The sequence below is a fragment of the Hemiscyllium ocellatum genome, chromosome 35, assembly GCF_020745735.1.
Source record: "Hemiscyllium ocellatum isolate sHemOce1 chromosome 35, sHemOce1.pat.X.cur, whole genome shotgun sequence".
Lineage (NCBI taxonomy): Eukaryota > Metazoa > Chordata > Chondrichthyes > Orectolobiformes > Hemiscylliidae > Hemiscyllium > Hemiscyllium ocellatum.
Window position 1 is genome coordinate 19,557,551 of NC_083435.1, and position 15,773 is coordinate 19,573,323.

Consider the following 15,773-nt stretch of genomic DNA (forward strand, 5'->3'; position numbering starts at 1 on the left):
GACTCTATGATGTCATTGTTTGTGATTGCCCTGGCGCCTGGTTTCTTGCATTCTTGCCAGCCTCAGCATCTGCTGCCATTCCTTGTTAGCATGTAAGAAATAATTGGTAAATAGATAAAGTTGCACAGTCACAGTGGACCAGAAGGTTGCTCTCTCATCAGGGAGAGACAACAGGTGGTGGTTTAACCTGAAGTTGGCATACTTCAGCAAGGAGAGAGAGATGGCATTTGTAAAACCCTAATGGTCCTCTCAGTTGAGTATGCAAAGTTAACATACATTTGTAGTGTGACCCTACATCACAAACCAGCCTTGTCACCAACCGAGTAAACTCATAAGTAACAGCTATCTTTAAAGAGATGGTTTGGGTAGAGTTGAGGTATATAGTCAGAGGAAGTTAGGGCATATGCCCTCTGAATGTTGAAACAGATAGATAAATAGCTGGGTTGCGTATGACAGGTGTTACATTGATAATATGAGGGAGAGACATCTGGATATTTTAAGTTCAGGGTTTTATGAGAAAGAAAATAATGAAGACACCAAAAAGTCACGAGTAGAGATTGAAAGCTAACTGGAATATAAACATAATAGGCTAGAAATAATAAACAGGGTCATCAGAGGTTAGAAAGATTAAGGATGAAAAAGAAGACAATTAATGGAATGAGAGGTCATGGGTGAAGTATCAATTCAATACTTCCTATTTTTCTTTACCATGGGAGAAGAATCACAAAAATAAGTCAGGCTTTTTTGACATGGAATAACACACTATTTATTAGATTTTTAAACAAGGTTCTCATTCTTCTCAGAATTTACTTTTCGTCTTCAACTTAAAAACAACCACATCAAAATCAAACATTATACCTCGAAATTACCACAGATACCCAGCTGCTCAACATCATCTCCCACTATCCAGCCCATTACAGCCCATTTCCCCCATTATCTATCATGTCAACATCCTAAAAATTATCTTACAACATGCAATCCACATAATAATTCCCCCATTGCCCAATTAAATTTCAAAGTTCATCTTGATCATCACAATCTGTCAAATTCTCATGCAGGAATTACTCTCTGCTTTAAGATGGAAAATTAAACTTTCGTGAGGCTTTCAGGCATTTTCTGTTTCCAACATTTATACTTCAAAACTCCGTCAAGAGAAGCGACGCTGTTGCAACTCAAATATAGATTGTCCTGTTCTGTTTCTGAAAAGTTGTTCAGATTTCACATTATGAACTTCATATTTTTTCATCATTGCGACTTCATCATTGTTTCAAACCTGAAAGAGTATCTCAGACATCTGCATAAACAGTCGCCTTCTTCAGCTCTTTGCATATCTTCATTTTACACGTTCATTTTATAGACTCATTCTTTAAAATTCTTGTTCATAGAATCCATACAGTGTGGAAGCAGGCCAATCAATCCATCAAGTCCACACTGACCCCTCGAACGGCATTCCATCTGGACTCACCCCATTGCCCTATCCCTATAACCCAACATACACCATGGAAAATCCACTTAACCTGTGCATCCCTGAACAATTTGGACATTTTAGCACGGACAATCCACTTAACCTGCACAATATTTGACTGTGGAGGAAACCCACGTAGAGGTGTGGAGGACGTGCAAACTCCACCTTAACTCTATTTTTGTTTTCTCCACAGATACTTCCACGCCTGGTTCAGACAATAAATTCAAACTCACGTAGACAATCGTCTGAGGGTGGAATCAAACCCAGATCCCTAATGCTGCAAGGCAGTAGCGCTGAGACACTGTGCCAGCCCCTTAGATGAATATTATCCAATCTTATCTTTTATCAATTGTTAGTTTATCCATGATCTCAACTCTTTCACTAATATTTGGGCAACATTTTCATCAGTAAAGACAGATACCTCCTCAGGTGTGCTCCCTGCTTTTGTACACTTTGGTTCATAATTAACCTCAACCTTTTTTATTACATTTCTATTTACATATCTGGGAAAGCTAAAAAAAATTAACTCTACTATTCAAGAAAGCACAACAGAAACAGCAAGTTAGAGATTAGTCGAAAGACAATTATCAGCACATCCTGGAAAGGCTTTAACTATCATCCATTTCTACATTTCACCCTCTCATTCTCCCCATTGTTCTCCTCTCTCATCCTCCCTTTTTCTTGGCTCTCAATTTGTTTAAGTTCTAATATTTCTAAAAAAAGTTTCTAAAGTAAAAGATCATCACTCTGAAGCATTAGCTATTTTTGTTTTCTGGTTCAGCCAACAAGTTCAAAATACTTCCTTTTTAACGCTAACAGTCCTTCCATTCATAGAACATAGAAAAGTATAGCACAAAACAGGCCCTTAGGCTCACATTGTTGTGCCGAGACTTAATCCAAATGTAAAATATAGTAACTTAACCTACGCACCCCTCAACTCACTGCTATCCATGTGCATGTCCAGCAGTTACTTAAATGTCCCCAATGACTTCGCTTCCACCACCTCAACTGGCAATGCATTCCATGCATTCACAACTCTATGTATAATGAACCTATCTCTGATGTCTCCTTTATAACTTCCTCATAATATCTTCAAACTATGACTTCTCGTACCAGTCAATCCTGCCCTGGGGAAAAGTCTGTGGCTATTGACTCTATCCATGCCTCTCATTATTTTGTATACCTTGATCGGGTCTCCTCTCTTCCTCCTTCGCTCCAGAGAGAAAAGTCTGAGCTTATTCAACCTTTCTGCATGCAACAAGCCCTCCAGTTCAGGCAGCATCCTGGTAAATCTTCTTTGCACCCTCTCCTGTATCTTTCCTATTGTAGGGTGAACGGAACTGCACACAATATTTCAAGTGTGGTCTCACTAGTGACTTGTAGAGCTGCAGCAAAACCTTGTGGCTCTTAAACTCAATACCCCTGTAACTGAAAGCCAAAAGACCATATGCTTTCTTTAAAACCCTATTCACGTGGGTGGCAACTTTGAGGGATCTATGTACTTGCACACCCAGATCTCTCTGTTCCTCCATTCTGCCACGAATCTTGTCTTTAACCCTATATTCAGCATTCATGGGTCAAATTATTTTTAGCTGCTTTAAGAATATAATTGAAATGATTTATTACGCTCAAGCAGAGTCATTTGATATTTTTGTTTGTCTAGTCTTTAAAGAAATTGTAATCATTTTGATTCTCCAATCATATTCAGAATGAGTTTAAATATTTTTAAGTCACATTGATAACTTCCTCATTCATTTTGTCTTTGTTTCTGAATTGATTTTCCATTTCGGAATGCTCACGATTTTGGTAAGTAGTCTTTTCTGAATAGTGCACTTGTGTGAACTCCTGGCAATGGTAGGGCACAACTAACATACCATCGCATATTATTTCTACGATTCATTTCGAGGTCCTTCAGCTTCCTGCGAAGGTCCGTCAGTCGAATTTTCTCTCACTTCACTGGTAGAATTGTCTTCATCTGAAACAGTCTGGATCGTTGCAGTAAAAGATATTGGCAGTCTTGATTGCAGTAATGAAATCATATTGTCTTCGTTAGTGCTCGCATGTGGCTGCGAAGTAATTTCCAAGTATAGCATACAGATGATGAATGAATGGTTTATAAACAACACCAATGATAAACAGATCATGTATCAAAACTTAATTTAAAATCACTCTTCATAATTATATAGGTGTACAAATTCCATCAATAGCTAGTATTATAACATTTTTAGTCAGCGCTTTTGCAGGTACATTTTTTAATTAGCATTAACTCTGAGCTGAAATAGTATATGGCATGGTAACAATTCTTTTTGGTTATCCATGCCTGTCGTGGAGCCTGAACCCATTGGCTAAGTAGCCTGTCAATTGATTAGATTAGATTACTTACAGTGTGGAAACAGGCCCTTCGGCCCAACAAGTCCACACCGACCCGCCGAAGCACAACCCACCCCATCTCCTACATTTACCCCTTACCTAACACTACGGACAATTTAGCATGGCCAATTCATCTGACCCGCACATCTTTGGACTGTGGGAGGAAACCGGAGCACCCGGAGGAAACCCACGCAGACACGGGGAGAACGTGCAAACTCCACACAGTCTGTCGCCTGAGTCGGGAATTGAACCCGGGTCTCAGGCACTGTGAGGCAGCAGTGCTAACCACTGTGCCACCGTGCCGCCCACAATCTGGAGGGTCAGCATTGAAAGAAGCCAATTTCATGCAAAAAACATCCCGATTAACAGTCATCTTTGCTAATCTATTGTTCTGATCAACAACAATTGATCACATAGGATGTGCCTGATTTTCCAAACCCTCCTTTTTTTCTTACCTTGTATGATGGCATGACATAGATATCCTTAATTCAACCTTTCCTAACTTCAGACCTCCAGCATCAGGTAAGGTAAACAAAATATCTAGTGCCCCACTGCTACTTCAGAATGCCTCCCAATTTCCTCCCTCTTAAAAATTGTGTTGTCTTCTTGACCACTGATCAAAGTTCTGTGACTGTTAGCTGGTTCCTCTCTGATAAAATACTCATTTTATCGCTGGCATAGAGTGTGAGGGAGATAGTGATAGAAAGTGAGATTGAGAAAGAGAGAGTGAAAAAGGTCCAGATATTCATCATGATGGAGATCATCTCCATTCGACTGAAAATAGCTGAACATCAGGAAATCTATGTTTTAACACCAGAGGCAACATTTCAAGGAGTCAGTCTATAGGTTGCTTATATGTGGTTCTCACAGGCAGCTGGTCATTTAAATGATCAGCTGTGTCCAATAAAATTTTAGCTTAGAGTCCTTGGAATGTGGAAACTGTAGAATAGAGACTTAGTCAAAGATGAGTAGTACTGCTCTCAGAGAATATTATTCATTCAGAGAGTTAAGGTGCCTCTTTGGATCTGGTGTCAGGACATCATTGAAATAAGGCTTGGAAAACATTCAATTATTATAAAGCAATGGGGTTCAGGCCTCTGGCACAGAGCCTATCCCCGTTGCTCAGAAGGGAAGAGAGGAGAAGAACAGAGCAACAGTTATTGGAGACTCGATAGTTCGGGGCACAGATAGGTGGTTTTGTGGGGGCGAGAGAGACTCACGTTTGGTATGTTGCTTCCCAGGTGCAAGGGTACGTGATGTCTCTGATCGTGTTTTCCGGGTCCTTAAGGGGGAGGTGGAGCAGCCTGAAGTCGTGGTCCACATTGGCACCAACGACATAGGTAGGAAGAGGGATGAGGATGTTAGGCAGGCTTTCAGGGAGCTAGGTTGGAAGCTCAGAGTTAGAACAAACAGAGTTGTTATCTCTGGTTTGTTACCCATGCCATGTGATAGAGAGTCGAGAAATAGGGAGAGAGAGCAGTTAAATGCGTGGCTACAAGGATGGTGCAGGAGGGAGGGATTCCAGTTTCTGGATAACTGGGGTTCTTTCTGGGGAAGGTGGGATCTCTATAAACAGGATGGTCTACACCTGAACCTGAGGGGCACCAGTATCCTTGGGGGAAGGTTTGCTAGTGTTCTTTCAGGGGGTTTAAATTAACTCTGCAGGGGCATGGGAACCTAGACTGTAGCTTTAGGGTGCCGGACCTGGAGTGTAGGGCGGTTAGAAACATGGCATCAATCTCGAAGGAGGGTGCCGGTAAATAGGAAGGTGGCTTGAAGTGTGTATACTTCAATGCGAGAAGTATACGGAATGAGGTAGGTGAACTTGCAGCGTGGGTTGGTACCTGGGAGTTTGATGTTGTGGCTATTACGGAGACACGAGTAGAACAGGGACAGGATTGGTTGTTGCAGGTTCCAGGGTTTAAATGTTTTAGTAGTGTCAGAGGTGGGGTAAAAGAGCGGGAGGTGTGGCATTACTTGTCAAAGATAGTATTACAGCAGTGGAAAGGATGATGGATGAAGACTCGCCATCTGAGGTAGTTTGGGCTGAGCTTAGAAATAGGAAAGGTGAGGTCACCCTGTTAGGAGTCTTCTACAGGCCTCCTAAGAAAGGATTGCGAGGATGATTCAGGAGAAGAGTGAAAGTAACAGGGTGGTTTTTATGGGGGACTTTAACTTTCCAGATATTGACTGGGGAAGCTATAGCTCGAGTACGTTAGATGGATTGATGTTTGTCCAATGTGTGCAGAAGGGTTTCCTGCACAATATGTAGACAGGCCAACAAGAGGTGAGGCCATACTGGATTTGGTTCTGGGTAACGAACCAGGTTAGAATTGGAGGTAGGTGAGCACTTTGGGGACAGTGACCACAATTTGGTGACTTTTACTTTAATGATGGAGAGGGATAAGTGTGTACTACAGGGCAAGAGTTATAGCTGGGGGCAGGGAATTATGATGTGGTGAGGCATGACTTAGGATGTGTGGCTCGGAAAAGTAGGCTTCAAGGGAAGGGTGCAATCGATATGTGGAGCTTGTTCAAGGAGCAACTATTGAGTGTCCTTGATAAATATGTACCTGTTAGGCAGGGAGGAAAGGGTCGTGTGAGGGAGCCGTGGTTTAATAAGGAATTGGAATCCCTTGTGAAAGGGAAGAGGGCGGTTTATGTAAAGATGAGGCGTGAAGGTTCAATTGGGGCGATTGAGAGTTATAAGGTAGCCAGGAAGGATCTAAAGAGAGAGCTAAGAGCAGCAAGGAGGGGACATGAAAAGTCCTTGGTTGGTAGGATTAGGGAAAACCCAAAGGCTTTCTATAGGTATGTCAGGAATAAAAGAATGACGAGGGTAGGAATAGGTCCAGTCAAGGACAGTAGTGGGAAGTTGCGTGTGGAATTTGGGGAGACACTGAATGAATACGTTTTGTCAGTATTCACTCAGGAACAGGACATTGTTGCCGATGTGAATATTGAGTCACAATTAATTAGAATGGATGGCTTTGTGATATGTAGGGAAGAGGTGTTGGAAATTCTGGAAAGGGTGAAAATAGATAAGTCCCCTGGGCCTGATGGCATTTATCCTAGGATTCTCTGGGAAGCAAGGGAGGAGAGTGCAGAGCCATTGGCCTTGATTTTTATGTCCTCGTTGTCTACAGGAATAGTGCCAGAAGACTGGAGGATAGCAAATGTGGTACCCTTGTTCAAGAAGGGGAGTAGGGATAACCCTAGTAACTATAGGCCAGTGAGTCTTACCTCTGTTGTGGGCAAAGTCTGAGAGAGAATTGTAAGGGATAGGATTTATGAACATCTGGATAGGAATAATGTGATCAAGGGTAGTCAGCATGGTTTTGTGAAGGACAGGTCGTGCCTCACAAACCTTATTGAATTCTTTGAGAAGGTGACTAAGGAGGTGGATGAGGGTAAAGCGGGTAGGTGTGGTGTATATGGATTTTAGTAAGGCATTTGATAAGGTTCCCCATGGTAGGCTACTGCAAAAAATAGAGGTATAGCATTGAAAGTGAGTTGGAGGTTTGGATTAGGAATTGGCTGGCTGGAAGAAGACAGAGGGTAGTAGTTGATGGTAAAGGTTCATCTTGGAGTGCAGTTACCAGCGGTGTTCCACAAGGATCTGTTTTGGGACCATTGCTGTTTGTCATTTTTACAAATGAACTGGAGGAGGGGCTAGCAGGTTGGGTGAGCAAGTTTGCAGATGATATGAAAGTCGGTGGTGTTGTTGACAGTGAGGAAGGATGTGGCAGATTACAGTGGGATATAGATAAGCTGCAGAGCTGGGCAGAAGGGTGGCAAATGTAGTTCAATGTAGCTAAGTGTGAAGTGATTCACTTTGGTAAGAGTAACAAGAAGATGGAGTGCTGGGCTAGTGGTCGGATACTTGGTAGTGTGGAAGAGCAGAGGGATCTTGGTGTCCATGTACACAGATCTCTGAGAGTTGCCACCCAGGTAAATACTGTTGTGAAGAAGGCATATGGCGTACTGGCTTTTATTGGTAGAGGAATTGAGTTCCGGAGTCCTGAGGTAATGTTGCAGTTGTATAAGACTCTGGTGCGGCCGCATCTGGTGTACTGTGTGCAGTTTTGGTCGCCATACTATAGGAAGGATGTGGAGGCACTGGAACGGGTGCAGAGGAGGTTTACCAGGATGTTGCCTGGTATGGTAGGAAGATCATATGAGGAAAGGTTGAGGCACTTGGGGCTGTTTTCATTGGAGAAACGAAGGTTTGGGGTGACTTGATAGAGGTGTACAAGATGATTAGGGGTTTAGATAGGGTTGACCATGAGAACCTTTTTCCACGTATGGAGTCAGCTATTATGAAGGGGCATAGGTTTAAATTAAGGGGTGGTAGGTATAGGACAGACGTTAGGGATGGATTCTTTACTCAGCGAGTCGTGAGTTCATGGAATGCTCTGCCAGTAACAGTGGTGGACTCTCCCTCTTTATCGGCATTTAAACAGGCATTGGATAGGCATATGGAGGAAAGTGGGCTCGTGTAGGTGAGGTGAGATCAGCGCAACATCGAGGGCCGAAGGCTGCATTTTTCTATGTTCTATGTTCTATGAAAAGTAGGTCTGTTTGAGCATAAAGCAGGACACTACCCTAATGAAATTCTACAGAGATGCCTTAGACTGGAATTGACTGATTTCCAAAACCCACAATTACCTTCCTATTTGCCAGATCTGACTCAACCAGCGGAAAGGTAGTCCTAATTCCCATGAACTCAATCTTTTTTAAAGCCTCTTGGTTTTATATGTCGGTCAATGATTCCTTCTATACCAACAAAAAGATAGTCGAACAAGGGACAGTGAACTGCCGGACCTAGTTCCAGGGAATGAAGCCAGGCAGGTGTTCGAGGTGACAGTGGGACAGCCTGTTAGTGATAGCAACCACAACACATTACTTTTCATGTTTGTTTTGAAAAACAGAAAGTTGGTCTGCAAAATAAAAGAGGGTTTGGTTTGCAAAGTTCTTGAGTGGATTTGTAGAAGAAGCGAGGAGATATTGGAGGATTCAGCAAGTTTAAAAGTGCACATATTCCGAGATCTGGACCTGTTGTATCTCAGACCGGCAGTGGGAGATGATGAGAAAGTTTTAGCCACCCTGACCCAAATTTTTAAATCATCTGCAGCCAGGGGGAAGGTGCCACAGAGCAGGAGGACATCTAACATGATGCCACTTTTACAAGAACGGTGGTAGAGATAAACAAATCAACCATAGAATAGTGAGTCTAATGTATTGAAGAGGAGAAGCAATCTCTTTACTTAGAGATTAAAACTTGATCATAGAATGTCAGCATGGCTTTTGTCAGGGAAAGTCCATGCCTGACAAATCTAGTGGTGTTTTTTGAGGCGGTGACCACGTGGTTGGATGAAGTTTGGATGACCATACAGTTGATGCAGTTTATATCTACTTCAACAATGTCTTTGCAATATTCCACATAGGAAACTTATAAAGAAGATAAAAGCTCATGGGGTCCAAGGTAACTTGACATGATGGATCCAAAACTGGCTTATTGACAGAAGACAGAGGATGATAGCAGAAGGCTATTTATGCAACTGGAACCCAGTGCAATGATTCAACACAAGGATCAGTTCTAGACTCCTTATTAGTTGAGATATTGATACATGATGTCGATGAGAAAATCGGATGACACAAAGATTGGGGCTGCAGGGTTGACAGTAAGGAGGACTGTGTTAGATTATGGGAGAATATAAATGGAGTAGCCAGATGGCTACATCAGTGGCAAATGGAATTTAACCCTGATAAATGTGAGGTACACACTGTCTGCAGTTAAAAATTCACAGGTGTATCATACAGTCTACAACCAACTGATGAAGGAGCAGTACTCCAAAAGCTAGTGCATCCAATTAAACCTGTTGGATTATAACCTGGTGTAATGTGATTTTAAAATGTGTACACCCCAGTCCAACACCGGCATCTCCAAATCACACTGTCTGCAGTTCTGGTTGCCATACTATAGGAAGGCTGTGATTCCACTGGAGATATTGCAAAGGAGATCCACCAAGATGTTGTGTGGGATGGAGGATTTTAGATATGAAGTGAGATTGAATAAGCTCAGATCCTTTTCTTTGGAGCAGAGATGTTTGAGGGGAGACTGAATGAGAGAGGCATGGATAGTTTGAAAAAATAGCCTCAGTCTAAGGATCACAACAAGAGAAGCAATTTTCAATTAAAAGCCAAAGAGTTTAAGAGGGGATTTGATGATTTTCTTTTCACCCAAGGGGTCGGGGGAGTCCGTTTTATACTTCCTTGGAGGGTAGTTCAGTTGTGAAACCTCAGCACCACTGAAGTTGCATAACATTCAAGGCAATGGGCATAATGCAAGAAATTGGGGTTAGTTTTTGTGTGCAGACTCGATTGGTCAAATGACCTCCCGTGTATTGTAACATTCTGTGATGATGGAGAGAGTCAAGGCTTTTGGAAATTTGGCAACTTTTTATTCTAGTTGTCTGTCCCTGGTATTCCTAAACTCGACCCATACAGACTCCACTGGAGTTATTGATCTTTCTCACTATTGCGATAATGTTTCCTTTAATCAGCAAAGCTACCTCACCTCCCTTACCCCTTTGTTTTATCTTTCTCAAAATTGTATTCCCCTGCATTTTCAGTTCCCATCACTGGCTATTCTTGAGCAACATCGCCATAACCCAACCATATTATAACCGTTTATATCTATTTGTTTGACTAATTAATCCACCCATTCATTCAAGTTAACATTTGTAACAATCAAATATTAGCAACAAGTCATTACTAGCTAGTCACTCCCAGGGTAAAAAAAACTGGAAATTTTTTAAAACATTTTTTGCTGGTTAATTATAGCTGACTTTGTCACTTTCACTATTATTCATAAGTGGGCATGATCATTTCACCAGCTGATATCGTAATACACTTACCTGGCCCGCCACGTGAGTTGCACAGTTACTTTGCATAGTTAATACAACATCAATGAGGGGAGAGATTAATTTCTTCACGATATCACCACCTGTTTGTATTGTCTCAGCCGTTCAACTTACCAATGGCTCCGTAATCCGTCCTTGTGTCGCTTCTATAAGCTTGATATGATATGTGTGTTTGGTTTGATGCTGTTCGTCAGGTTGGAAAAGGTAGCAGATTAAAACCAAAATCACCCACGTGGTAAGTAAACCGGCACCTATACGCTATTGAGCCATTATTGAAGAATTAATAAAATATTTTAACCAACACTTAAACAGAACTGTACAGTTGTAGAGACTTAATAGTCTTATTATGTGGTACAACTTTCAGCCGAAGTTCACTACAGCCAGAGCATAACTCAGAGATAATTTGATTTATTTGATTGATTCTGTCAGTCTAGCTGCGTGAATTGAATGTCTGTATGAATGAATGCGCGTGTCTAACAGTGGAGTGTGTACTACCAAATATGTGTACATCTGTATACAACATAATGTTGCTGGAAGACAAACCTTGTAGGACAGTATGTATAATACCAGAATGTATGTGGATACCATCTAGAGAGAGGGTGATATAGAAAGTATGAGAGAGTGAGTAATAGAAAAGGTGACATAAATGATTTGTTCTGAGCAGGGTATTTGAAGGAATGGTTACTTTCAATTTAAAATGAAATCATGTTTATCACCTAAATGAAAGCACTTATTATATTGATGAAACACAAGTTATACTTAGGAATGAAGGTGAAGTAAATGATGTTAATTTGCTGCTAAATTTTGTTATTTTTAAATTTGGAATTGAAACCAGGACATGTACCAGTGCAACTTGCTGCTGTTAATTCAAGATATTCACATCTGAAACCAGACTAGCTGTTTGTAATGTTTACAAAGGTGGAGTCATAGGCGTCTAGCACAAAAAAGGCCCTTCAGCCCATCAAGTCAGTGTTGCTCAAAAACAACAACTATTCTAATCTCATTTTTCAGCAGTTGGTCCAAAGCCTTTTATGCCTTGGCTTTGCAAGAACTCATCTAAATACTACTTAAATGTTATGAGGACTCCAGTCTCTTAAACCTTTACAGGCGGTTAATTCCAGATTCCTGACACTTTCTGAGTGAAAATCATCTCCCCACATCCCCTTCAAGCCCTCCGCCCCTTGCCTTAAATCGATGTCTTCTGGTCACTGATCCCTCTGCTAAACGGACAAGTTCCTCCCTGTCTATCCTGTCTGTGCCCCTCATAATTTTTTACACTTCAGTCATGTCTTCCCTTGGTCTCCTCCGCTCCAAAGAAAGCAATCCCAGTTTCTTTTCATTACTAAAACTCTGCAGCCAGTTAATATCCTAGAAAATCTCCTCTGCACCCTCTCCAGTGCTGTCATATCTCTTCTATAATGTGGATTCTTGAAAAACACATAATGCTTGATGCATTTCTAGCATAAGCTCTCTGCTGTCGTCTAATGAAGGCAATTATCCTACCTGCACTCTTAATCACTTTATCTGCCTGTCCACTTGCAATAAGGAACTGGTGGACCCGCACAGCAAGGTCCCTGTGATCCTTGGTGCTTCCCAGAATCTTAATGCTCATCGTGCATTCCCTTGCCTTATTTCTCCTACCCAGTGCATCACTTCATATTTGATGATGGTGAGGCTGCATATATGATGTACAGGGACTTCCAGAAGGTGGTCAACACAGTACTGTTTCAGAAACTTGCGAGGATAGTTATGGTTCTTAGAATAAAAGGCACAGGAGACAATAAATGCAATAAGGATTGAGCAATAGGAAAAAGAGAGTATGGTAAATTTTGGACAAATTTTCAAGCTGGAAGATGTGGAGTAGTGATCAGTAGGCACCGATATTGTTGTTAAAAGGCATGCAGAAGAAGACAGACATGTATGTATATGCACACAAGTGAAAAAAGACGTTGTCAAGAAAGGTAGAGTGAGAAATGTTGCTAATGATTACAGTATTCTAGATTAGGAATAGCAGCATTGAGTACAAGAACAAATAGGTTATTATGAATGGAGATAAGATACTGGTAAGATCTCAGCTGGAATATACTTCCTAAAGCCACATTAAAGAAAGAATGTGATTGCAATCGAGAGTGTAAGGAAGAGATTTAGGACAATGATTCAAGTGATGATTCAGTTATAAAGAAATAGTGGGGAAGTTGGAACTGTTCTGCTTTGTGTGGGAAGAGATAAAAGCAGATTTGATTGAAGGAAGCGGACTCATGGAATCCAGACAGATTGTACACGGAGAAACTGTTCCCAACCATAAACTGATCAGGAACTAAACGACACAGATCTAGTGCTTTCCAAAAGACGCAAATAGAAGGTGAGGATATGTACGTTCACACAACAAGTAATTTAAGGTGGGGAAATGCACTGCCTGGAAGTGTTAGGGAGGCAGGTTCAATTGAAGCATTCAAGAGGGGTGATGATTCTTTCTGTAGAAACAACATGCAAGTTTTCAACCGACAGCCGGAGGATCGGCGCTGGATTAAAATGCACAGAGTTGGTGTAGAGACGGTGGGCTGAATGGTCTCCTTCAACATTTCTTTGACTCTGTGATTTTGTTCAGGAAAGAAATGAGGAGGCTTTAGTGGAGTATAAAGACCAACATGAGCTGTTTGGGAATGACCTGACCGGATGAAGGGCTTATGCCCGAAACGTCGATTCTCCTGCTCCTTGGATGCTGTCTGACCTGCTGCGCTTTTCCAGCAACACATTTTCAGCAATGACCTGACCTGTCTGTATTTAGTCTTCACTCGATCCTTCCTGACATATGTAAAAATGATGAAGCCCTTAATGGAATCCAAGTCCCTCAGCGGTTCCAACTCTGGTGTCCGTCTTATTCCCCCAAACTCGGAGAAAGAGCGGTCTGCAGATGCTGGAGATTAGAGTCGAGAGTGTTTGCTGGAAAAACACAGCTGGTCAGGTAGCATCCAAGGAGCAAGGGAATCGACGTTTCGGGCCAGAGCCCTTCATCAGGAATTTTCCTACTCCATTCTCCCGCTCCTTGGATGCTACCTGACCTGCTGTCCTTTTCCAGCAATACAGTCTCGAAACTTATTCCCCCAAACGTCCAGGAGGTCTTAGTGAACTGTCTCTCCAACCGGCATGCTCTGGGTTTCTGCACCTGCACAGATGTCCCTGACATTATTTCCCCCAAAGAGACCTCAATGCTCCAGTTGGATCTGATCGCTAATTGTGAAACAAATTAGGTGTTTTGTGATGTTAATCATACCATGGAAATGAAAGCTACTGTTACACATTACTTCGAGACAATCATTTGTTAGAAGGAAAATTGTAGAAAGTACTCACCCGCGAATAATTACAATTACGACCGTATTCAGGTAAAAAAATATCGGGATTCCGTTCGCAGCTGAGTTTGGAGCATATTGTACTGTTCATTTTCTCATCATTCATGTTTTGAGAACAGGCGTAATAATCACCATCCAGAAACAAAATACCGATCCATATTATTGATAGGCTGACTGATTTGCAGAAAGAGACAGCAAAGGCCTTGGACTCACATTCCTGGCAGCGCTGGCATTCTTCCCAAATTTCTTCGAAGTTTTTATATTTCTTTTTATGTTGCAACACCATAGCAAGGAAAAACAGTAGTACTGCAGGTATCGCGAAGACCATACGATAAGATTCAGAATTTGCGTCTGGAGATGTACACGGACATGGAATTTGCTTCTCTGTGATCTCTTCCAATATGTAAAGCACTATGCTTATTACTATCCAACGTACAGCTGAAGCTGAATTGCTGTTGTTCGGGAACAGAATTAATTGCGTAGGTGTTAGCTCCATGCTACACATAATTACAACCAAAAAAATTAAATCAAGGATGCGGCTAACTCAGCAGCAGCCAACGCTAACAGCTCATAACCAGATCTGAGACGACTCACCCAGAGTTTTTGAGGCTGTCCGAATTACTGAACCGCCTACAATTCGAATTTAAAATGTTTCCTTTACGACAGAAAGGGGCAGCATCACATCTTTCCCGAAAGGCACCTTTAATTTTACTTCATTTTTCTACTGCAACACCGCTACATTTAAACTAAGTAGCGGGGGGGGGGGGGGGGTGCAAACTGGATGTATAAAAAGGAAGTTGAAGGGAAAGTTAGAACAAGAGAAGTCAAGAAAGACAACTGTATCAATGAGGCAGAAAATTCGAAAAGGGATCGTGCTGTAAGGTTGAGTGGAATAGGGGTTGATGGGAAGGGTGAGAGCAGTAACAAATTAAAAATACTGTATATGAAAGCACCAAGCATTAGAAATAAGATGGATGAGCTTGAGGCTCTTTTGGAAATTGGCAGATACGATATTGTGGGGATAACTGAGACGTGGCTTCAAATGGACAGGGCCTGGGAAATGAATATTCAAAGCTACACGTGCTATCGTAAGGACAGACTGATGGGCAGAGGGGTTGGGGTGGCCTTGTTGGTAAGGGAGGATATCCAGTCCCTTGCGTCGGGGGACCTAGAGTCAGGGGATGTAGAGTCAGTGTGGATAGAGCTGCGAAATACTAAGGGTAAAAAGACCCTCTTGGGAGTCATCTACAGGCCCCCAAACAGTAGTCTGGATGTTGGATGTAAGTTGAATCAGGAGCTGAAATTGGCCTGTGGTAAAGATGTTACGACAGTTGTTATGGGGGATTTTAACATGCTGGTAGACTGGGAGAATCAGGATGGTATTGGACCTCAAGAAAGAGACTTTGTGGAGTGCCTCAGAGATGGATTCTTAGAGCAGCTGGTGCTGGAGCCGACCAGGGAGAAGGCAATTCTGGATCTAGTATTGTGTAATGAACCAGAATTGGTCAGAGACCTCGAAGTGAAGGAGCCATTGGGAAGTAGTGACCACAATACATTGAGTTTCAATCTGCAATTTGAGAGGGAGAGGGTACAGTCAGAAGTGACATTACTTCTGTTGAATAAAGGGAACTATGGAGCTATGAGGGAGGAGCTGGCCAAAGT

The 15,773-nt window shown here is 42.0% G+C and overlaps 1 protein-coding gene across 3 annotated transcripts; it reads right to left on the reverse strand.

The window, feature by feature from the left end:
- Window positions 1-756: 756 nt before the first annotated feature.
- LOC132832670 (uncharacterized) lies at window positions 757-14,675 on the reverse strand. Of its 3 annotated transcripts, none has more exons than XM_060850754.1 (3): window positions 14,113-14,675; window positions 10,876-10,944; window positions 757-3,531 (listed from the first exon to the last, which is right to left on the reverse strand). In XM_060850754.1, exons 1-3 carry the CDS (start codon window positions 14,614-14,616, stop codon window positions 3,355-3,357), a joined length of 750 nt encoding a protein of 249 aa, XP_060706737.1. In that variant the 5' UTR covers window positions 14,617-14,675; the 3' UTR covers window positions 757-3,354. The 3 variants fall into 3 exon arrangements, with proteins under 3 accessions (XP_060706737.1, XP_060706736.1, XP_060706738.1); XM_060850753.1 differs by having other exon boundaries at window positions 10,876-11,019; XM_060850755.1 differs by lacking the exon at window positions 10,876-10,944.
- Between the last annotated feature and the right edge of the window lie 1,098 nt (window positions 14,676-15,773).

Coding starts and splice junctions, on each gene's coding strand:
- LOC132832670 (XM_060850753.1), bottom strand. CDS start 14,616: ATGTGTAGCATGGAGCTAACACCTACGCAATTAATTCTGTTCCCGAAC. Junction 11,020..14,112: donor GTAATTGTAATTATTCGCGG/GTGAGTACTTTC, acceptor ATGGCTCAATAG/CGTATAGGTGCCGGTTTACT. Junction 3,532..10,875: donor GACGGATTACGGAGCCATTG/GTAAGTTGAACG, acceptor ATTACTTCGCAG/CCACATGCGAGCACTAACGA.